The following is a 24,599-nucleotide window of genomic DNA, read 5'->3' as shown; positions in this document are numbered from 1 at the left end:
AAAAAAAAAAAAAAAAGCAGCGGCAGGAGGAGAAGAAAAGGGAGCTTTGATAAGTGTGCGATGGGAAAAAAGCTGATAAGGCAGAAGGCTGGCAGCTTTGACTTCACCTTTAAGACAGACAGCGTGGGATAGGACGAGACAGGGGATTTGATTGGACTGCACTGGACTGTGACATCTAGATGGCTACCAGCCTGTTTCTATTCTCTACTTTATTTCTCTTTGAAATAGGCAACAGGGGTTTAAAAGGAGAGCTTGTGCGGCAAGTTGCCAGGGACATCATCTGGATGCTCCTGAAGCTGAGACACAGAGACAGCGTGACAGAGATGGGCTAAATTTATTTAGGAGTGACAGAGACTGCTATAGTACTGTGTCTCTTTATGTTGTCCCACTACCTGTCAAGTCAGAGAGGAAAATGCTATAACCAGCTTGTTTTCATTTTAGAGCTTTAGTGATGCAATCATGATATAATATGATAGAATATAAAAAACAACAGATTGGAATGATTTGGAGAAGATTAAGTAGGTCAAAACCAACAAGGAAAAAAATACAAAAGTTTCATTTTCCCTACGGCCCTTAGCGGTCCAGGATGATGCACATCTGAAGGATGTTTTTTTTTTCGTTAGAGGTAGAGCATACCTAGCAATTTCTTTGCAGTGATTTCTCAGTGCTGTCCTCCCAGGTCTGAGTCCCCCTGCGCTTTTTTGTCAGCTGTAAAACACACCATTAATCACTGTGTTGTATCTCTCTCCAGCTATCGCAGACAATAACTTCTTTTAATAAGCCCCTTCCAGGGCCGTGTGTCACTCAGATCCCCGCTTCCTGACAAAATATTAATAACAATAATAAACATCTCAAGTATGGTCGGGCTAGTGTTGCTAAAACCGCAACACGGATATGGTATATCATATCTCCTGCCATGCAAATTGCTACATTCCCCACAATTCATAAGCAACAGAAACCAGGGTACCAAATTCATCTTGTCTGCATCCTCTGATATGCCTCTCATGAGAGCTGCTCCATAATTAAGTGAGCATGCTATATTACACTCATCATGCAACAGGGACCCTGTACTTGCTAGCATGAATAATACAATACAGGAAAAGAAACCCCAAACTTACACAGTGGATATTTGGTCAACAGCATCAGAACTGATGCCAATACTCGGCTTTCTAGCTCACAGCCAATTGTGCGGCTCTGCGAAAGACCTCTAGGTACAATGTGTTGAACAGACGTCCAGCAACAGTCATGCCTTTGGAGCAATCTGGCCATCTTTCTAGGGCACAGGACGCTAACGGCAGGACTTGGCAGGCAGCACAGGCAGAGATAGCTGCAGAATGATTTAGATAGCTGCGACTCTACAACTGCTGATCCATTAAACTTTCATAGGGACTTCATAAATTAAAACCATGACTGGAAGAACTTGAAAATTCTACTCAATTACTGTGATTGTACAGTATATTAAAGTTTTAACGAGCCTCTGGGCCTTTTCTTGTTCTAACACAAGTACAGAGAGGAAGGAGGGGCGATGAGGAGAGAAAAACACATGGTACCAATTCTGGTCCAATGGCTTTCGGAGGGTTCACATCTGCTGTGTTATCAAAATGCGGTCCTCCGCCTCTTTACCACCTCGCATCTCTGTGGTGTATGGCGCAGCATGTCACACATTTGCATGGGTGGGAGGATCGTGGGGCAGAGCGTGAGCCGCTACTGCGAACCTTATATCATCAGGGCGAGACCTCTGGTAGACTTGGTTGAGGCAACTGATTAGAGTTTTTGTCTTCCATTTTAGCGGTGGGAGGAACGTGGGGCAGAGCACGAGCCGCTACTGCAAACCTTTTATCATCGGGGCGAGACCTCTGGTAGAGTTGGTGAGGCAACTGATTAGAGTTTTTGTCTTCCATTTTAGCGGGTTGGTTTGTTCCCTCTTTGCTTCGTGCGCAGCCCCACGCTCCGCCTGCCTATCATTATCAAGCCAGTGGCCCATACTGCATCACAGATGGGGCAGACAGAAGGGAGAGACGACAGCCCGCTTGCTTTTTGGAGAGACTAAGAGTCTGCAGCTGAGTGAGAGAAGAGGGAGGGAAGAAGAGTGACAGAGAGAGAGAGAGAGAGAGAGAGAGAGAGAGAGAGAGGGAGAGAGAGAGAGAAGAAAGGATGGAACAGAAAATGCAATTTGCCTCCACGTCACTGATGAAAAGACTGTCGTTAAACGAAAGAACACTTTTAGAATATTTTACGACTGTGTTGCAGAGGTTTAGTGGAGAGTAAACGTACCCACACACTGAACTCTAAAAATCTAATACGGCGCTTAAGTACATCCCCTGTGGTGTTAATGGTTTACAAAGGCTGGTATGTCCTCTCTCACTTTTTCTTTTACAGAACCTGGAGACTGTGCTGCCTCTTTTTCATCGAAAAACTAAGTCCAACCTCTAATTCATCACTGTTTAATGTTAACTCAAGTACATAATCCTTATAAAATACTTCAATAAAATACTGTTTAAAATTCTTGCGCTTGAGGATGACCGAGGGTTTGATGTCACCGTTCCTCACGTAACAGCTTTCAATGCTATGGATGCATCGCAGTCAGTAATTTATTTCAATTCTAGTCTTGATACCCAGCCTTTACTTTTCACATGAGCACAAATCATTAACTCACCACTCACTTGTGCTAGGCACAAAAAATAAACAAACCCTGCTCAAAGCATAGACAGACGAGACAGGGGCAGAACAATGGACACCTGACTATTTAAAGGGAGCTTTATCAAATCTGATAAATTAAAAAAAAAAAAAAAAAACACAGTATATAGCTCTCAGTCATCATGCGGCACCAGAATTTTCCTTATCTGTGTAATTAGATTCTCCTTTTCTCTCAGTTCTGACCAAGTAAGCTGGTAAGAATAGCCTAACAGCTGGTTGCATGTTTAGATATTTGTTCAGTCAATCAACATTAAGTCATATTGTTTATCCTCAACGTATCACTCATAAGCAAATATTAGCATCACTAGAAAGAAAACAATCGGCAGCTGAACTACTTTTGTGTTTTGTTCTGCAACTAACACGGCTAAATTATATTTCTAATTATGCAACCATAAAGTGGCATCATGTAACACAACATTAATAAAATGCAGATGTTGATTAAAACATTATCTAACTAGATTAGAGCGGCTCTAATCTAACCCAGAGGGGAAAACGGTACTGCAGTCTACAAGCAACTGTCCTCCCTCCCAGCCACTCGGCCCAGTTGCTGCAGAATGATAAACATTGGTTCAGCTCAAATTAAGCTGAGAACATGAAAGGACCTGAGGCTGGGAGAAACATGGGCCACGGCAGATCACTCCTCATCTCTTCAGATGACAGAAATGAATCTCTTCGCCCCTGAGAGAGACAGAACGAGAGAAAGAGTGAGAGAGAGAGAGAGAGAGAGAGAGAGAGAGAAAGCTCCTCTCTATTCCTAATAACACTGAATTAAAGCTGATGCTTCCCAGCAGCTGCTTTGATTGAGCTAACTAGCAGCTTTTGATAAAAACAGTCGCAACCAGCTCCCTGCCTCCTTATTTGCAGACAGGGCAGATTATGCTAAATACATATCAAGCACTTTAATGGCTTAATCAGCCTTGTCATCTAGCCACCGGGTTTCCTTAGATACTGCATTTCAGATCCAAATGTAAAACATGCATCCCAGAATGGACAATCTGGGCAATGGTTTATTATGAAAAAAAGATTACAATTTACACCTTGCATAATGTTGGAAACTGTTTTGGACAGGACGAGAGTTGTTTTTCAGTGTCAGCAAAACAATAGAAACAAAAGGTGAAGGCTCTGTTGGACAATGCAGAAAGAGTGTGGTCTCAGCAGACGTTTTTTTTAAAAAAGGGAACGCTCCAGATTTTCTCTTCAAAGAGATTGAGAAGAGACGGCGCGAATCACGGCTTCATCTGGTCTGTATCTGTTTGCCAACTGCAGGCCTGGTTGAAGTGTGAACCTGGATTAAGATGAGTTACTTCTGACAGTAGCCAAATGGGCCTTGTGAGGATTTTACCTGCGTGTGAGGGGGGAAAAAAAAAAAAACAGAGCTTTGCTTCATGTGTGTTTTCTCCTTGCGCGGAGACAATCGCCATGGCAGCCTTATCACGCTGCTACATGCAATCAGTGGGACAACTTTGCCTGGTCATTGGCTCATGAACAAATCACAAATCACAAGCTGTTTTTTTTTTTTTTTGTTTTTTTTTTTCTATACGCCCTCACAATGGCCGCCAGAGGACTGATTCACTGATCCTGTATGATGGCCATCTGGAGAGCCAGCGTATGAGAGAGCGTGTGTGTGTGTGTGTGCGTATGTGCGCGTACGTGCGTGTGTGTGTGAGAGAAGGAACGTCAGCAGGTACGCTCTCCATGAAGTAGCTCTGCATGCATCACAGCAACACCTGTTACCGTCTCTCTGTGCGTCTCTTGTGGGCTTTGAGCTCATGCCCAGCAGAGCAGACTAACTGTTGTTCCCTCAGGAATGACTAACTACCTCAGCTGTCTGATTCACACGAATGCAACAGCTGGATGTAGACGGCAGCTCTAATCAGGAAGGATTTCCACCAATGAACGATTCCACCTGTGCTATGAAATATGACTGCTTTTATGATTCTCCTCTAGGGCTGAGCGATTATTCAATATCGTTAATCGACTTTCAGTGGAATCATATTATGATGATACGGTCTAGTTCTGTTGTCCACATTGCTGATTCTATATAAATTGTGATAACAGAGTCATTTATGTTTTTGTATTGAACATGTGAAGAGTTTTGTAATGTAATGCACACCAGTGGAACACAATCAGTAGTGTTAAACATTAATTGTGCATACATTTACTATAAGATGATGTGGACACATTTCTTCTGTATTTCTGGGAATTATGGGGGTTTAATACCCTGATGAGAAGTTTACATTCTACAATTACACATATATTCCACATGTGAGGCTTTTTAAGGCTGAATATAATGTTTTTAGGCAATAATTTGTCTGTTTTAGACAAAAAAAATGAATTGAAGTTAAGTTAGAGCTGCAGTGATTAGTCGATTAACCGAATATTTGGAGGTTCCAGCTTCTCAAAGGTGAAGATTGGCTGTTTTTCCTCATTTATATATAACAGTTAATTGAATATCTCAACATTTAAGACAGTTAGTCAGACAAAACAAGTAATTTTAAATCGACTAATTGAGAAAATAATCAACAGATTAATGGACAATGAAAATAATAGTTAGTTGCAGCTCTAAATTAAATGAATTTAGTATTCACCACCAGGATTACATACATTTAAAACAGCATTATGCCATCGTGATTGAAAGAATTTGCACAAGATATGATTGAAAAGTGAAAAGATTTTTTAAAATGTGGGAAAAAAAATACCCAAAGACTTTTTTTTTTGTGGCTAGCTTTTGGACTCTATTTTTAAAATCCTTGTTACAGCTTATTGCTGAATAATAAAGTGTGTTTTTTTTTAAAAACTCACACTCTGTGGTTAAATTCAAAGCCAAACTTCATCCACAGAGAACAATTAGTTACAATTTTACTGCATTGTATTCTCCTAATGCAAAAGCTTTAAAAATCACCTTCTTTGGATGAAAAATTGAACGCAATCACTTTTCTACAGCAGTAGAAAGGATAAAAAAAAACCCCTCAGATTTGGTTTCTTTGGCCTAACTACGGGCTGTCACAGGATGCTCGGCATATGTCCTTCATTTCATGCGCACAACGCTGAGGTGCTTACATCATGCTGCAAAACAAATATGCTGGCACTGGGGGTAATGGTGCGTCTAGCTTCATTTTCCAGCACTGCAGTCATGTCTGCCTCTCCCTGCGCTGGCTCCAGGAGGGCCCAGCAGCTTAACAAGCCTCTCGGGGACACAGACAGCCGAGAGGAAATGATTTTACCTCAGGACACAGTCTGACAGACACACACAAACACACACACACACACACCGGGCAAAGTCAAACAAGTGGGTTTAAAAATGCCCATCCACAAGGCTTCAGACACAGTTTATACACCCACACGAAGACTTATATTCCTGGTTGCCTGGGCTGACTTTGCAGCTATGTGTGCAGTAGGGGGCTCCTGTTCTATGTTCAGACCCTTCAGTACAACACCAGCGCTCTCTAATCCACAACCTAAAAGTCTAATAATCACCGCAGTTCATGGTGTAAAATTGTCTGCTTCCAAACAGGCGTGACAGGATAGAGAGCGTTCAATCCCCTCTGGTAATCTAACTTGAGATGTTTATAGAGATTCTTCATAACCATAAGTCACACAGCAGACACTCCTACACAAACAAACAGCGGCTCACAGAGAGGCCACAGTAAAGCAGTAATCTCATTTACATCCGCCAGATGACTGTTTGCTGCTGAGGTCAACATTTATACACTGGTTACTGTGGTATCTGACATGTGCTGTGTGCCAGGAGAAAATTATAGCAATCAATAAGTATTGATCATCAATAGGTCTCAGGGTTGTGCTAATAACAATAAGGATGGTTGGCTGGCGGACATATTGCTCCTGAGTAATGTCGATAAGGGGAAATAAAAGAACAAAGCAAGAATAGTGAGGATTTATTTTGCAATATCAAGCTAAATGAAGCTTGTTTGTACAGTTACAGTAAGCATGGTTTTGGTCTGGATTAAAACTGAATTTGGTGGAAAAGCTGAACATTTTGTAGATGTGAAGGTTACATAAACACTGTTGTTTCAATACCACTTCAGTGACTATATATTGACAGACATTTTATAGACTGTAGTCATTGAAACGCTGTTGAAACAACAGTTATATGTAACTTAGAAGGTCTGAGGCCAGTTTAAACCTATAGTACACATTTAGTTGCCTGCAAATCACCAAATCGGTGCATAACTGGTTTCCTGTTTTCTCAGTCTTTGCAAACAAAATAGCTTTACTCTATCTGGACATTTTAAGAGACAAAAAAACTCTGCTTAACTTTACACACAATTAAAAAAAGTTCTTCAAATGGACAACCCTTAAAATCTTTCACAACAACAAGCACAACTACAACAATTATTCCTTCTAATCCTCATAATAATCCCACATTTTATTCCTAAAGTTTATCAGACAACTTACGTATGAAGAGATCACTCTTGATTTGATGCACTGGAGCTCAAAACACAAGCATCAATATCAAGTTTAATTAACTATGAAATCCAACATCATGATTGAAAAAATTATAAGATCAACTGTGGAGCCCTTCTTGTGTACATAATGAAAAATACACTTTTGCTGTATTGCGAGAATGAGTGATAGATAAAAAGTTTAGGACAGACTCACACATTCTTTTACCTTCACAGATGCGGTCCAGCCGCTGTCTCTTCACTTTGTGTTTGTCAGTCAGGGACATGGCGTCAAACACAGCACGGCGCAGGACGGCACGGCACGGCTTGGCACGTCAGGGGACCTCTCCTCCTCAGCCACAAATACTGACAAGGTTCAGACTCCTAGTGCACTGTCGGCACTATTCCCCGGGGCATACCGCCTCGGCACATACACCTGCGAGAAAGACACACAAGCGCAGAACAACCTGGTTAAACGCAATGCTGACACACACATGCACACATATATATTTTATATATATATACTGTATACACATTATTGATGTACAAGCACAAAAAAACTCTGACACGGGAAGGCATTAAAGAGTCCTTGACTACAAAGTCACTCAGCCTCTCGCTCACAAAGAGCCTGGGAAGCTGCAGGCAATAGATATACAGAAAATCAGTGACTCTCAAACACACACACACACACACACACACACACACACACATACAAACACACTGTTGGTGACAAAGTGCCCCATTTGCTCCAAAAGTGACAAAGCTTCCATGCTCTAAAAGCTCCACTTTTCTCCTGTTTTAAGTGTGTTTTCTTTCACTGACAAGCACTCATCTGCAGCTCCATCTAAGTTGTCACTACTCACATTTCTTATTGATCGCAGTGACATTTGAGTTATCTTGACTCAGACAAATGGCAATCTACGTTTTCCCTCCCTCCCTCCCCACCTCTTCCCTCTCCCCTCAAAGCCATTCAAAACAAAGCAAGCATGGCAATACTTATTCATCTGACAAAAGTGGATCTGAGCGAATGAAAAAGAAGCTTAAAAGAACTTGTGAGGGGAAGATTTATCATCTGACAAAACTGAGCTCTTGAGCTGATGTGCTGCACCTGAAGGTTGACCGGCTGTCATGTAATGACACATTCAAGCCAATAGAGGGTAGTTAAAATCTACTCAGAGAGGAGCACACTATCTCACTTGTACCTTTATACAATATAGTGTCAATTCATCACATCCCTCTTTCTCCTCTGAGCTCAGGATATTCCGACTGCAAAAATGAATTTCTAACTGTGCAATTTATAACCCCCATCCTTGCTCACCTGCTCTGCCCCTGCACCTCAAGAAACCTTATTTTAACCACATTTATGACTGTACACTTCCTATTTCAGATTTCACCAGTTTTAGAGAAGTTTAAAAATTTGAGCAGGCTAAAAATGTTACTCGACAAAGCCTTCAATTCAGTATCACTCGTAGACACGCAGGCAATTATATGTACAAATGCATCTTTGTTAGAGAGAAAACAGAGCACCGAGCTCTGTATGCATTTCTTCACTGGCAGTGCACAGAGTACAGCAAAGATCAGCATCTCAGTGAATCAGAGTATAATTATTGCAACACAACAGGGATTAAATGTGGCACTGAAAACTCAAATGCCACATCATGCTCGTCCAAAACTAGAGCCAGAGGCGCCTTTCCTCTCAGAAAGTGCTGAGACCACAGAGACGTTTCTTTCTGCCAGAAACCATCAGGACAAAATCATTACTTGAAGTCTTCATCAGTTCATTGTAGTCAGAATATAGAAGAAGAAAAAAAAAGGGAGGGGGGGCCAGAAGGTTAAGAGTTTAAAGTGGATGTGAGTCGGCCTTATCCTCAGCAGTCAGTGTAATCTGTCAGAATTGGCTGGTTAGGTCTGGAGCTCAGGGCCACAGTGTGGGTATTTGCAAAATGTGACATTATCAGGACATCTTTTCACATATGGGACCATACAGATCCATCACAGTGGGAAAAAACACGAACCAGTTTACAGCACCTTAAGGTAAAACCCTCAAAAACTGTCTGAGTAATATCTGTTGTATGTTAGACATCAGCTGTTCAGTCATTCTTCTCTCAAATCCGTGTTGTCCATTTCACTTCATTTAATGACTTTTGACAATGATGGAGAGTGACGTTGTTGCCTACGGTGAAAGGTAGGTGGACATGCGCATACTGGGAAGGACATGTCTATGATTGAAAAACATTTTGTACCGTCAACATGCAGAGTACAGCAGGCAGAGTGTGCACCCCACAACCTAAGACCAAAGTTAGACATTCCAGACAAGCATTTAAGGTCTAAGACAAATGTTCATACCGGGCCATCATTGAAGCTTGTTAAATGAGCAGAAATGCTAGAAATGTGGTCTGATATGGGCTATGTTATCAAGACAATTAATTTGCGTCAAGCCAAAATATTTTATCAGACTGCCAAAACCCTGTCGAGCAATGTTTTTACGAGCAGGTCCCTATTTTGTTGGACGCGCATGCGAGTGCGCGAGGGTGATGAAATACACGTTCCTGTTGCCAGGTTTGTGCTATTCTGCTGTTTGACAGTTGGTGGCGGTAGCGCGCACAAAGGCAGAGGAAGGAGAAGACTGCGAGCTAGCAAACACAGATGTAAACAGTGAAATAAAACGCCTTTTCAAATGTTTTATGAGAAAGGAAATGCATAGACCTCAAGGATAAACACAACACGTTTTGGTGAGAAACACTGAATATGAAAAATAACTAGTTTGTTTACAAGAAAAACCCCACAGGGCACCTTTAACTGCGTTTTTTATAAGAAATCTCTGTATTTACAGTGTTTTCTGTACTCAGAGAAGATTTTTTTTTGCATGAGGAGGCCACACACACACAACGGGTCACCTCCAGGGTTTCTTTCCAAGGCAGCAGTCTGGCTCCAGTATGTTGACTGGCTGCTGGAAGGCCTCTCCCCATTTCTTGAATTATTTCAGTTCTTCTTTCCGTCCCTCCTCCTCTCTTTTCATCTGTCCATCTCTCTGTAGTACTGCTGCCTCTGAGGTCTCTCTCACAGAGTCATCAATCACCGGGCTCTCTTCCAGGGCCGACCACTTGTGTGTGTGCGTGTGCATGTGTGTATGGCATAGAGAGTGAGAGTGACAGAGAGGGAGGGAAGTGGGGAAAAAAAAGAGCACCCACAGAGGCTAACGAGATCCACACAGAGGCCAAACCATCCCCGATTCTTATACCCCTTTTTCTCTCTTTTCCCCCGCTTTTTCTCCTGCACTCGTTTCCTCAGCCAACTACAAGCAGAGTAGTCCCAAACATAAGAAAAAACCTCCCTCTGTGACTTTTTAAAAATACAGCCAAGCATGAACCCCCCATCCTTTTCTTAAAAATGTATGAAACTGGGCACTATTTCTCTGCAAAAGAAAAACTGAAACAATGCCGGCAGTGAAGCCAGTGAAGGGCCTGAAAGAGTATTTAGGCAGGGATTTTGCAATCTCAATCCAAACACAAAGGTCTTATACATGAATCTTAATATTTAAGAGGCATTAAAAGTCAGATGATCGATAAAACTCCCTGTCTGCGGGGCCACAGCTCATTGAAAGAGAAACATTTGTGCGTGAGAGGCCGAGACATTAAATGTAGGAATCCATATCTGTGACGGCCGGCTCTGTCTCCCAAGGACGGCTCCACTGTGAGCACAATCACAGTCCACAAACTCTCCTCAATGTCAGCAACACACAAAGATCACTGTCCGAGTACTGTCCGCTTAGGTGGGGGAAGGGTAGTCGACCAGTGGGGGAATTTGAGTACAAGCTCCGTGGACAGAGACAAATACACACAAAGGAGTAGTTTCAGTTAGCGTTTAAACGATTAGCCGACTCGTTACTAGATACATGGGTTAGTGACAGAAAATGCTTGACTCAACAAATTTGTAATTATTATTGTTCAAGGAATATTTTTAACATTTTGGGAAATACTTTAATTTGCTTTCCTGCTGAGAGTTAGAGGAAGAGACTGATGGATCCTAGAGACGCTTAGCTTAAAGGCTAAGGCTTAGCTAAGGCTAGGAGTAACAAAATCCAAGAAACAGTCCAGCGCATGACCCCTCGTAAAACCACAACTTATCGTTTTTACACTTTGCTTTTTGTACATATTTAACAAACAAGATATAGCGTGTTAATTACTAAATTTTAGAGCTGCTGGTAGGCAGATATTTTTACTTTTGGCTAGCTGTTTCCCCCTTCTTAGCATTTATGCTAAGCTAAGCTAATCAAAGAACATCATCTTGGGCTTTGGAAACTTTGTGAGGGACATTTTACTTTGTATTTTGAGCTTTTATCGACTGAACAAACTATTGATTCATCTGAAAAATAACCTGTAGAATAATCAATTATAAAAATCATCTCTACCCAACACTTAACACATTAAACATTACACAAGCAAACGCAATTAACATTAGCACGAGAGAAAGTGAAAACCTCAAAGTCAAATTGAGTTAATTTGCAACAGCATCTTCTTGTAACACAATGAAATTTAATGATGACACCGCAGTTATTGCAATCCATCTTCCTACTGAGAGACAAAGGGCTAACAGAATCACCTCCGATGTGATTAATTGACTTTGCCGAAATAAGAAAATAATTTGGTTTGGTAAACAGATACGAGCACCGCCCCTGACAGGCTCTCATTAGACAGAAGTGATTACTTACTTTATTAGACACTTGGGGGGTGGGGGGGGGCTCCTGATCTGAGGCAATCTCGCACTGTTCAAAGAGTCATTACAGTTACAGTTTCACGTCATGTGTTCATACAGATCAGTGTGAGTCTTAAAAGGAAACTTCAGGATTTTTCAACCTGGATTCTATTTTCCCATCATTTAAGGTCTAAGTGACTAATGGGGACAACATTTTCTTAAAATAGATATAGTATTGAGCGGGAGCGCTTCAACCGGCAGCCACGAAACAGGCTGCAATGTAATCCGAGCGGGCAATAGCACACCGTCAATGTACATCCCCTAAAAGCGCCTGTTTTTGCCATCAACATACTCAGAAAAACGTTTTATTTCTCTGTAGGGATCCTTTTCATAATGTTGTCAGACAGTTATAATAACAATCTGAGCATGTCAGTGGCAAAAACAAGCACTTTTAGAGGAAGTTCATTGACGGGGCGATATTGCCCCAAAGGATTACATTGCAGCCCGTCTGTGACTGCCGGCTGAAGCACTTCTGCTCAATATTGGACCAATTTCAAAAATTGCTGTCTCCATTAGTCACTTAAATCCAAGGTTGAAAAATACCTAAGTTTCCCTTTAAGAAAAGAAAAGAGAAGCTGTTTCCTTTTTTCAGACAGACAGAAATATGTTTGGACAGAAGGTGGATTGTTAAAAAGCCAAACTGGAGACAGAGAAGAGAGCCGGCTATGAGAGCGTCCGTGGATGAGTTTGAGAGATTGAATAATTAAAAAGGTCAGGCTACCTGCCTGCTGCGTGTCGCTTCACACATTCAGACAAGCACATACACACACACACACACACACACACAGTTCTGAGAGAGGCACAATGCACACTGGGGCAAAGACTGAAGAGACAAGTCATTTGGGGGACTGATCATTTTCCCTCGAACACAGTGTAGTTTGTGAACTAATTGGGTGAATCCATAATTAATTTGCTGACATTAAGCCTTGGGGTCCGCTCCAATAAGACTCTACTTTCTAAGGATGTGAAGAAGTGCTAGTGAAGCCTCGGGCTCACTGCTGAAGGGGAGACTCTTGTTCTGACGCTTCAGAGTGCAGGTTCTGACATTTAGGGGAGATACCTAACAGCAATACGTTTCCACACTTGTCAGTTAACTGTCAATACTGTTGGGGGTTAGTTTCATGCAGGCTGAGATTTTTTTTCCTCAATAAAACCTTTAGATAAATCCAGAAAATCCATACTGAACATGTTTCCTATCCACATTAAAACCATAACAAGGCTAGGTTGTATTTCTCACCCGACTGTTGTAATATCCACAAGCAAGAAAAAACATCAATGCATCAGAGCTAAGAGAGAAGGAGGGTTCCCACTGTCTTAGTTTATGGTGCTGGTAAGGTCTTTTGGATTGCAAACTGTAAGTCAAAGCATTCAACCATCACAGAATTTTTCTTTAATTTCAAAAACACATAATTTTGTTCTGAAGAAACACAGCAAAGTTATATTTTTCAGTGCAAACAGTGACACGAGTCAAAGCAGCTGAATTTTCTAATTTCAAATAGGAATCTCTGATGGTTGATGCTTCGACTCACGGCTTCTGTGGTGTTTGGTAAATATGCGGTTTACATAACAATGATTTTTGAAACACTGAATATATTTCCTTTGAGTTATACCTCGAACCAAGCAGGTTCTGTTTTCAGCCTGTTTCTAACTCAGCAATTTATGTAAAAAAAAATGTGGTGCAAGGTAACCAGTGTTTAGTTTTTGGTGCAGATACAAGAACTTCTTTGTTAAGAAACCATTTTTGCTATTTTGTCATGAGCTACTGCTCAGTTAGAGAAACAATGGCACAACTGCATGTACATGTATCCCACGACTAATTATCACTATGTTTAATTTCATGCAGATCCAGAAGAAGATTACACATTTCTGATCATTTTCAAATTGAATTAATCGAATTGTGCAGCTTTGTTGGAGGTATACGCTCTGTGTGTGCTTTCTAGTTTCTGAGTTAATTTCAATATTTGTCAAGAAATTACGATGAAAAATCTGAACAGTTTTTTAACTAACACTAGAACAATATGAACCGTAGTATAAAGCTCCAAAGATTAAAACGAGGGAGGATTAGATGGGAATAGTCTTTCAACGTAGATCTGTTTGAATTGTATTATGCAACCATAAATGCTTACTGTACCACAACAATCTTTTTGCAGCCAATATAACCACATTTTCAGTATGTGGCAAAAATACAGAAACCACATGGAAACCACAGGGATTTAATCAATCATCAGATGGAATGAACTCCAAAAATACTTGGACAGTGTAGCATCTTTTTTGGAAAAACAGTGCTTAAACTCATTGTGCTGAGTGATGAAATGATGACTGAGTTTTTCAGTTTAAGTACAGGCAGTCCCAGGCAGGATATTTTTATCTGTATTGGATGGACAGTTAGGAAGATTAAGATTATCTAACTGGTTATTTTTAGTAAGCTGCCAAATTATATCTCATTCTGGGGAGCTTTAGATGAAATCTTTCAATGAGTTGTCAAATGCACTGCAGCTCTGGAGTCTCTGTTTATCTTCGTTTCTTTCCCAGCTGATGCTACAACCTCTTTGAATGTCAATGTCATGTCTCAATGTGAGTTCTGTGGTAATCCTTGCCAAGACTGTTAAAACATGAAGCACTTGCTTTAAGATAGAGTTGGATAACTTCAGCAGTTACTTCTCCTGACTTAATTTCCCACTGGAGTTTGACAGGAAAATTGTGAGGAGAGACAACTGTTAAAGTTATCTGACAGCGTGCAGCAGGAAAAACGCACAGCAATATCCATCCCTCTTACAGCTGATTCCTATCAAAAGCCTCTTCGGAGACTCCCGAAATGAGAACCTCCTCAAAGCAAGTAAAACTTCTCTCTGAGATTTTTTACGTTTTCACCCAAAGAGGCACACTTCTCTAGGGAAAAAATACCCCTATTCTCTCAATTTCTCTTAGAAATAACAAACACAAGTCTCAATGACAAGGCTGTTTATACTATTGATATTGCAATCCATTATTACCCCCTTGTTATTTTCTTCAAAAAGCCTCTGTTTTCTTTCCACTAGAGCCCCATTTGAACAATGGAGCCCATTTTTCCCTTTCAGATGCTGGAGTTCCTCCAGAGGTAAATCTGTCAGCACAGGGCCAAAACAAAGAAAGAGAAAACAGGAAGGTGTGGACACCCTGCTGCACCAGCCCGGCTCTACTATTAATATCAACTTACATGCCCATATCCTCAGCACCTCAGGCAGGGGAGAGTGTGATTTCCATGAACTAAGCAAGGCCTGCGACAGCGTAGGCAGGTGACAGCTTGACACAATTATATTTAGCTTGATAATCACGGCAGACTGAATGCTTTCAAAGTGCAGAATTGTTAAACCAGTGCCATCGGTGATGATAATTTAGTCTTGAAATATACAAACAAGGCAGTCCTTGAAATCCAAGATACTGTAGCCCACCTTGTGCTATTTACATCCAATCAATAAACTCTTGTTTCTCAAAGTTCCAGAGGCTGAGGTTATCAGTGCAAGCCACAGCTGAAGCCAAAGCTGAAAACACTTCCCTGTACAGGAAAAACGCCTGCAGCGTGCCAACCTGGTGAGCAGAGGGAAGGCGTGGCCAGCCTTTGCAAGGGTGAGGTAAGAACTGCACTCGCCACCAGCTTGGTGTCAGCGAGAGGCCAGGCTCCGGCTCAGACAGCCTGCCTGAGTCCAGCCAGCTCAGCTCTGCTCCCTCTGGGTCCTTCCAGGAAGAGCCAGCGTGATTCAGAGCTTCCTGGTCCAGGAGAATGAGGTGCTTCCACTCCCCCCGGAATGTGCCCACGAACACACACACACACACACACACGCACACACACATGCACACGAACACGCATACATCACTCAGCCCACTCCCTGTGGACGGTGAGACAGCCAACTCCGTGCTGTACTTGGGCTTACATTGGGAGGAGGCCAAGTCAAACAATGTGTTGATAAAGTCCAGAGCAGAGTGGTGAGAGGAACACAGAGAAAGAGCACGAGGGCCGTGCTGCACAACACGAGGACGGCGATTCACACAGCCAGGAACACTTAAAGGATAATTCCAGTTCATTACAACTTTGTTTTTATTCCCATAGTTTTGGCCAGCGTCTCTATCTGTAATAATAACAACATTGTATTCAAGTTAATTGCTGAGATCTCAGAAAGTCAATCAGGGCAACGAACACAGTCAGACATGTTTTAAACAAACGTCCAGGTGAGCCAAACACATTTGGAAGAGAGCATGAAAAAAAAATGATGCGCCAAACTGTTGTAAACACCGATCACAGTATACCGACTGACTTTTTTTGACCTGCCGTTCTAGTTGTACTTCAAAGTCAGGTGGTTTATATAAACTGGATAAACCGTCGGCCCCTTTATAACCAGTCTGATCCGTCTGATCATTTCTGTCTTTTCGTCCCTTTGGACTTCGTTGTAGCCATGTCGACACGTTCCCAGATCTAAGCAATTACTCTGGCAAGCCCAGTGTCATCATAACTGATATAATGATAGCCAAAACAACAAAAAAAAACCCCAAAACACTACATTGTAATAAACCAGAATTTTCCTTTTAATGCACGTAGCAGTACAGCATCGGCTATGTGGTTTTTCTGCTCCCTGAGCACAGTTTAACTGGCCGTATTTTAGAGAGCCGGAGCCAATAACTGACTTTACAGGAGAGCTTTTTATCCCGAGCCCCCTCTGATGGGCTCACAACACAGGGTTGGCCTCTCTCTCTCTCTCTCTCTCTTTACCACATCCTATCATCTCAGGCTCTACTAATGCACCATGCTTCAAGGGACCAGGACTGACACACACACACACACACACACACACACACATATATATATATATACACACACACGAACAGCTCAGTCAATTAGTCCTGGCCCAACCTTGCAGCTGAGAGATAAATGGTGTGGAGTCTCAGCAGGCTTTTGTGCGAAGCTGTGCTCCTTGTTCGCCGTATGTAGAACAGCTCTCTGGAGGGCAGCTAGCCCCTCCACCGCGAAGAGACGTGGCGAGCGCGAAGCTGAGGAGGGGCTCGAAAGTGCTCAGGCTTGTATTAAAATATGACCGCAAGGACCCCCAATTCCCTAATCAGAGCTGGCCTGAGAAGCCAGAGGAGGAGAAGGAAGAAGAAGAGGTGGGGAGGTTCTGCCGGGGTGTAAAGGTGCGTACAGAATTTCAAGTCAATCCACATACGCCTCATTAACCGTTTGTTTGTGCAGTCGAGCTGTAACACGTCTACTGAAAGAGATCTAATACAGACTGCCAGATGTTTCCTGAGGAAAAAAAAAAACAAACTTAAATGCGGCCACTCAGATTGCGTCCACACTAAGACGGCTAGAAACGCTGCTTGAATGTGTCCACACTTCCCTTCTCAGGTACTTTTTTAAGTTCTATGTCCACACTAAAACACCTGAACAATAGCAAAAAGGGTAAATCTCATCTTGTTTGTCCTCTTTAGGTTGGCAAAATTTGTAAAGCCAAAGCTCGGTTACTCTACTGAGTCTCAGCTAGTCACCTTTTTGATCTGTTCTCTCCATGATATGATGTGTTTCAGTGCAGCCAAACTCACAATTTTATTGTTTTGATTTGCAAATTTTTCGATTTCAGTCGTCACACAACTTAAGCATAAAATAATGAGTGGATTGTTGTCCATAAATGCATCTTTTTAACCAGGTGAACAGCAGTTCCTGCGCTGCATTGTTTAAAGGAATATTTTATGATTTTATGACTGTAATCTTACAAAATAAATATAAATACAGCTTAATGGCAACACCGGTATTGTGTGATTTAGTAATCACAGTGAAAGTTAAGGTTATGACTGCCACACAGCAGGTGTACCTTATCAGTTTACAGAAGTTCTGTTGTCACAACCACACTAAAATGTGAGTACGCCATTTTCAATTTTTTCCCCAATCGGCATGGCAAGCTCAATTTTTACATGTGAAAAAATGGCTGGCTCAATGTGGACGGAAGGTCCAAAACACTGAGAAAAGAATGTCTTCTCAGTTTCACCCTGCTTAGCGTGGATGTGGTGTCAGCAGGGGGGGAGGGTCCGACCGGAAAGCCTCACCTCCATCGGTGTAGTAAATCAAGTGGCTAAGCTGCATTATCTGCAACAACATGACAATCCTTTTAACACCTGACACACCCCGGTAACAAGCGTCTCCCCCCCCCCCACACGGAGCCTGTTGACATGTTATATATGGCTCCCACTCCTTACTAACTTTTCACGAGATGTCAATCCTATCGGTGCACACACACACACACACACACACACACACACACACCTTTAAATCAACCTCCAATGCCAGCAGGGCGGGGCGGATGCAGGTGTTTGTGTTTATGAGTGCAAGAGCCTTTCCATTGACAAGAGGGGAAAACACACACACACACACACACACATATACACACACATACACAAACACAATCACACAGCAAGGTGAAAAATTACAGTGGGGGAAGTGGCCTGGCGGATTAACTGCGGAATAAAAGTGCTGATGGGCAACAAAAGAGAAAAAACAGCTATTCATCACCCTGGCACAGGATCAAACTCACACACTTCTCAAATGCCCTCCTTGAGTTATTGTGCAGCGCGGCTCTGGTGGCAGCTCCACAGATAATGCTGCCCTACCTGAATTGATTAGAGTGCGGATGTATCCTCTCTTTCCAGAGATGGAGCGCATCCCTGCATCTCCTCAATGCTGTAGAAGAAATCTTTTAATATGTATTTAACAACTACACTGAGTTTTTTTCCCCCCTCTTTATGAGTGTTTTTTGGGAGATAATCAAGCATGCAGCCGGGGAGCGGTAATTTTCTCAAACAAATGCGATCTCAGTGCTGTCTCCCGTTTCTGCTGCTGCTGCATTTCTTTGAACCTGAGGGAAACAAATTGGGGGCATCTGTGTGAAACTTAAATCACTTTTTACACTATTAGCTCTGTGCTGCTATTACACTTGATACTCTGGCACACATGTCTAATTTTTTTGTTTTTTTTTTTTATTTATGCAGCAACTGGAGTCATACAAAGAGATGGGGAAAAGACTGTAGGAAAAAACAACCAGGTAGAAAGTGCTGTCAGATACATTGCTCCAAAATCACTCGCAGCTGTTCAATCAGGTTCAGAGCTGCAAAGATAATTTGATTAATCGAGTAGTTGCCAACTATTAAATTAATTGATTAAGCTTTTTGAGTCATTTTTTAAAAGAAGAAATTCCCAAATACTCTATAAGCTTCTCAAATGTGAATATTTTCTGGTTTCTATGACAGTAAACTAAACATCTTTGGGTTGTGGACTGTTGGTCAGAACAAAACAAGACACAGGAGGACGTCACCTTTGTCTTTGGGAAACAGTGATGGACATTTTTCACCATTTTCTAACATTTTATGAACCAAACAACTAATCGATTAATCGAGAAAACAACCGATTAGCTGCAGTCCTGATCAAACTCAGATCTGGTGATAGAAGAGCTTCATCATATGATTAAGTCACTGCCATCTTAATCCAAAATCGAGGTTAACTGGGCCCGCTCACTATTTTCATACACATCACAGAGCATGAAAGGATGTTAGTCGCTCTGTTGTATTATGCAGAACACTTGTATGACAGCATTTGCATTTGTTGTTTTTTTCCTCTAATTTACTCAGATTTTTCCTTTAATTTGTCACCTGTCTTGTATTTCAATTTATCATTTATTCAGTGTCAGAAAACAGTGAAAAATGTGCATCACAAGAGTGAAAAGGGACGTTTTCAAGTTGCTTGTTTCATCTGAACAGTCCAAGCCCCAAATATGTTCAACTTACTATGCTGTAAAACATAGAAAAGCAGCAAATCCTCACATTTGAGAAGCTGGAACCACTGAATATTTGGCTTTATTTTTTTTCTTGATAAATGACAATCTTTGCTCTACAAGCTGCCATCTGTTACAGTTTAGTGTCTTTTTCTCAAACACCAATCAAAGCACCATTTTATCAACAATCTCAACATCAAAAGGAGGCTAATAAAAACCATTAATATGAATATAATGTCATCAGCTTTATCTGCTGTTACTGATGTATAATATCAGTGCTCCGCTAGATAGGCCATTTAAATGCATCAAGTCCGTAGTTGTGTCATATTGAAAGATGTGTGTGTGTGTGTGTGTGTGTGTGTGTGTGTGTGTGCAGGCCCTGGCAGTGCATAGCCCTACACAACATGGGGAGGAAATGCCACGAAAAAGGGTGAATCATGGGATTGTATCCACACTGAAGACACACTGACCGCCTCGGGGTTTAGGTCAGTTGTGTTGTCTGAGCGGTAGTGACTGATGCTCCCAACATAGACGCCACACACACAAACATACAAAACCACAATTTCTACACTTTCTTAAAAAAAATCAGATATTCTCCTCCTGTTTTTGTTTTTTTTGTTTTCCATAATAAAAATAGTTGCTGTCAGAGAGCTTTTTTTTACCCCCCCCCCCCCCCCATCGGGGCATGAGAAGAGGCGGTGGCCTCCATTTCAACTCGCCGGGTCACGGGGGTCGCCACGCCTTTTAAAGAAGAGAAAAGCCCTTGTCACAACGCTAGGTTTCTCTCCTGCCTGCCACAAAATGTCTCCTGACACAAAGCCCTCGCAGTCGTATCAGTGCACTCCCACTGCACCGCCAACAAATGTGACCTCCTTTTTTCCTCACTGCTAAAATAATAATAATAAAAAAAAAACTTTACTCACCTCTACCTTGCCAACTGAAATGAAATAAATAAATGAAAACAATGTGTTCTGCAACTCTGCCAGACCACAAACACGAGTAATTTTTTTTTTTCTTTTCTTTCTTTGCTAACTTCTGCTTGAGATAGTTTCCATGTTAGAATTAAGGTGACGGCTTCAACTTTATACTGAGTTGTGTTCAAGGCCTGGGGGAAAATGCTTTTCACTGTTTATCTTTGGCTGGTCTGTGCCAAGGTCTATGAAACACTGCAGAAACTTAATGCTGCTGATGCTCAAACCTGCAGGAAAAAGGCAGCACTCTCAAAGTCATGCCAGGTCTTTGAACACTAAGCTATAAATTGTCAAAACCAGAGTTACTGTACCACAATGAGGTTAATTATACCTTTCTGCTTGAACTACACTTGTAATTCCAGATGACTTAATGGAATTTTCAGGGCCAAATGTCTGTAACCACAGATCTGTTTTTCATTTTTATACACTCATAATCAAATAATTCTAGTAATACAGAAACTATTAGTCCATTAATCGATCGACAGAGGATTAATAAACAATGATTTAGGTAAAAGGTTAATCGTTTAAGTAATTTATGAAGCAACAATGCCAAATATTCACTGGTTCCAACTTGTCAAATGTGTGGATTTGCTGCTTTTTTCTGTTTTAAATCACTGTAGATGAAATATCTTTGGGTTTTTATCCGTTGGAGAAAAAAAAAAAAGCAAGTTGAGGTCATCACCTTGATCTCTGCAAGCCTCTGTTGGATATACTTGACCTGAATTGGAAAATAACTGACAGACTAATCAATAATGTAAATAATCATTAGTTGCGGCACTAGATTTCAGTCAGTTTTGTGAACGCTATGGGGTATAATATGCTAACAGAACTCATAATGTCTCCTGAGGTGTGACCCCTTCCATCTGCTCCCACAAGAATACAACAATCACAGAACACACACACACACACACATACATACACACACCACCCCCACTCACCACACACAGAGGTCTGTCCGGATTAAATCAAGTGCGTGGAGAGCAGGGCCCCATTACCCTGCAGAAGCCACTTCAATAGCTGCTTTACTAGCCAGCGTTTCCCCCAATTATAAAAGCACAAGGCTTAAGTCAGCAGGGAGGTTGGGGGCCCCTTGCAGGGATGACCTTCGTGAACTTGGGGATGGGGGTGAGGGCAAGACGTGACCGCAGGGCCAGGAGGTGAGAGTCCAGTTTAGGGGTGCCGAGAAAAAAAATGGAGGACTCGTGTATAGATTTGGCCGTTGTCGTGTCGTGTTTTTTTTTTATTGCTAAAGAGAAGAATATAAACCTGAAGTTGCAGGAAATACTGCTGAGAGTAGACACACTTTTAGCCAAATTAACTTCCAAACTAAGTAATGGAAAAAAAAGAAGGTGGAGGAGGGCAGGGAGGAAGAGAGGAGGATGGAGGATTAGGGGGTGGGGACAGTGACTGGAGTGGGTGACACAGGCGGGACAGAGAGGTGTGTGTGTGTGTGTGTGTGTGTGTGTGTGCAGGGAGGGAGGCTACAATCTCTGCGCAGAAAATTAACAATTCCACACCGTGCTGTGTCTGCACAACATTAAATGCATGAAACGCATGAATTATTGCGCGGAGCAAGCTGAATTAACTCTATATATCAAGCTGAGTCCAAATAGTTCAGGGGTGAGGGGCTGTGTGCCTCAGCTGATGAGGTGGAAGGGGATAGCATGGGGAGGAAGAGGGAAAAATAAAGTAACTCAACATTTCTATCTCCTCCCATTAAAGTTAACCACTTCTCTCTCTCCAGAACCATAAAGCTGTCAAACAGACCTCTGATTTATTCTGCCCTTGCCCAGGCTCCTGTCCTAACTATCGCATGCCTCCAATTAATTTTTTTTTGTTGCTCTCCATCCCTTCCCTGTAAATGTAATGAGATTGCAGCACTGAAAACTGCTGACTCCCGTTAATGCACAATTCCTTAATAATTCCGAAAGCTGGCTGCAAAAGCTGAGGGAAGATGCATGCTCGCCCCAATAATAGCGTTTTAAAGGCGCGCCGGTTTTGTCGGAGATGTCATTAACATTATTCATTGCAACGTTTTTCTCACATTTGCACATTACAGACTGACCAAAGCTCAAACATGGGTTGAGTAAACACTGGCTGTAATGTATGATAGACTCTTTGTGACGAATACAATCCTCAGACGCGATCGGTTGCTGCGTCCATTTGTCCACCTACTCTTCACACCACTCAGCCGTTCCCTTCAATAGAGACAGAGGTTGATCTCAATTGTAACATTGAGGAAGATGTATGGAAAGACATAGTAACAAATACAGGATGGTCCATTTGGGCTTCATACAGACCAACTTGTGTTGGATATGTAAGGTCCAAGCAGGTACCTTCTTACGCTAATTGTGGGAATGTTCTTTCGTTTTTTCCTTTCTGGAAAGAGGTTACTGGTAAATTGGGTGAATGGCTTGAGAAATCCTTACCAGAATCTCCCCATATTTGTCTACTGGGAGATAAATAAGAGTTACTACCAGGAATATCTAAAGCCGAATATGAATTAGCACTGACAGACTTCATCACCGCATCTAGAATTATTATTCACCACTGGAAGAGTCAAACTCGACCAGAATTTACTGACTGGATTAAGCTGATGACTGATAACGCCTCCTTTGAGTTGATGATAGCTAAGTTAAATGACAACAAAGGAAAATTTTACCAAGCCTGAGATAATTTTTTTAATTATATAAAAGATGGAAATAGATGACTGTGACATGTAAGGGGAGGAAGACTATTATTCTATTTAACACTCTTCATAGTTGAGGATATATGGGATACATTGTACATGTTTCTTTAACATAGTGGTATTGTTTATAGAGGTGTTTGTTCCTTTTTTAATATGAGATTTGACTAACCCAAAATTTAAATAAAAAAACATAAATGACAAAAAAAAAGAAGAGACAGAAATTGTTTTGACAAAGATGTGAGCTGCCGTGAAGAGAAGAGGAGGTCCAGAGAAAAGACTTTTCAGTATTTACAACAGCACACGCTCATCAGTCGCGGAGGCGATCAGATAGGAGAAAATGGCTGCAGTAATTGCATTTGGAAGATACAGCATCCTAACATACAAACAAGGTCAACAATGTGGGGCTAATTGAGTCAAGATTTTAATTACCACAATCATATCTTTCAGAAGTGTCCAGAAGACAGAATAAGACACTGCCTATTGGCTGTGTTGATGGTGTGATTGAGTTGTGCACTGACCGTTACGGGTGGGCTGCAGGTGCACGGTGGGAGGTATTAAATAGACTGTTTTGGTCAAAAGCTGAGCACAGCTGGCAGGTGTTGGTGTGGAGGGACTTTATTACCCCTATAAACTATCTAAGACAATTTACTAATACCGTCTTCTGTGGGCAGCAAAAGCCCCGATTCAATTACTGCTGAAACTCAACATGGAGAGCCCTCGGAGACCGGAGAGGCTCGACTCATTGTTCTTCATGTCACCTTCCTAAGCAGAAAGTACAACGGCTAATGTTCTCACACTGCTGGAGCAAAATGAAAGGAAACTGCCAGTTGTTGATGTAACCTAATACATGAGCGTAATACCCGGCAATCTGAAAATTGATATGTTCTCATGGGCAACTAATAACTCTTGTCAGAGGAGAAAGTGGATTCAAGCAAGCTTTGGTGATTGATTGACATGTTTGGGACAATTAGAAGCTCAAGGAAGCGAATGTTTCCTGCTTGTTTTGTTGTCCTTTGTTTGTGTACATGGAGAAGATTCATTAGGCCTCTGCATGGAGGATTTGAGGTCTGCGGAGCGAGAGGGACCCAGCCCAAGTGAAGCATGTCAAATTAGGAGGGAAAAATCAAACCGCTGCTACTGGGACTCATTAGAACCTCAACAAACACAGCATTTTGTTGTGTATGTGTGTGTCTGTCTCTGCGTGCATGTACTAATAAAACAGAGGAGTAGCGTTGGGTTGTGTGGTTTTAAGTTATTTTCATCATAGCAGTTTGTTTTATGAGGCACCGAAGCT

At 41.7% G+C, this 24,599-nt stretch overlaps 1 protein-coding gene across 4 annotated transcripts in view; it reads right to left on the bottom strand.

Moving 5' to 3' along the window:
* Window positions 1–24,599, bottom strand: part of ctbp2l (C-terminal binding protein 2, like) — a 107,873-nt gene that overhangs the window by 48,906 nt on the left and 34,368 nt on the right. For 2 of the 4 annotated variants that reach the window (XM_042396419.1, XM_042396418.1), the window contains one exon: window positions 7,318–7,536. In XM_042396419.1, coding sequence (XP_042252353.1) covers window positions 7,318–7,387 — 70 coding nt within the window. In that variant the 5' untranslated portion in view covers window positions 7,388–7,536. The remainder of the gene's footprint in view (window positions 1–7,317; window positions 7,537–24,599) is intronic. The other 2 variants (XM_042396422.1, XM_042396420.1) reach the window with 1 other exon arrangement.

This window comes from Thunnus maccoyii, chromosome 20 (genome assembly GCF_910596095.1).
Source record: "Thunnus maccoyii chromosome 20, fThuMac1.1, whole genome shotgun sequence".
Classification (NCBI taxonomy): Eukaryota; Metazoa; Chordata; class Actinopteri; order Scombriformes; family Scombridae; genus Thunnus; species Thunnus maccoyii.
Note: the sequence above shows the minus strand (reverse complement) of the source record. Positions and strands in the feature narration are given on the sequence as shown.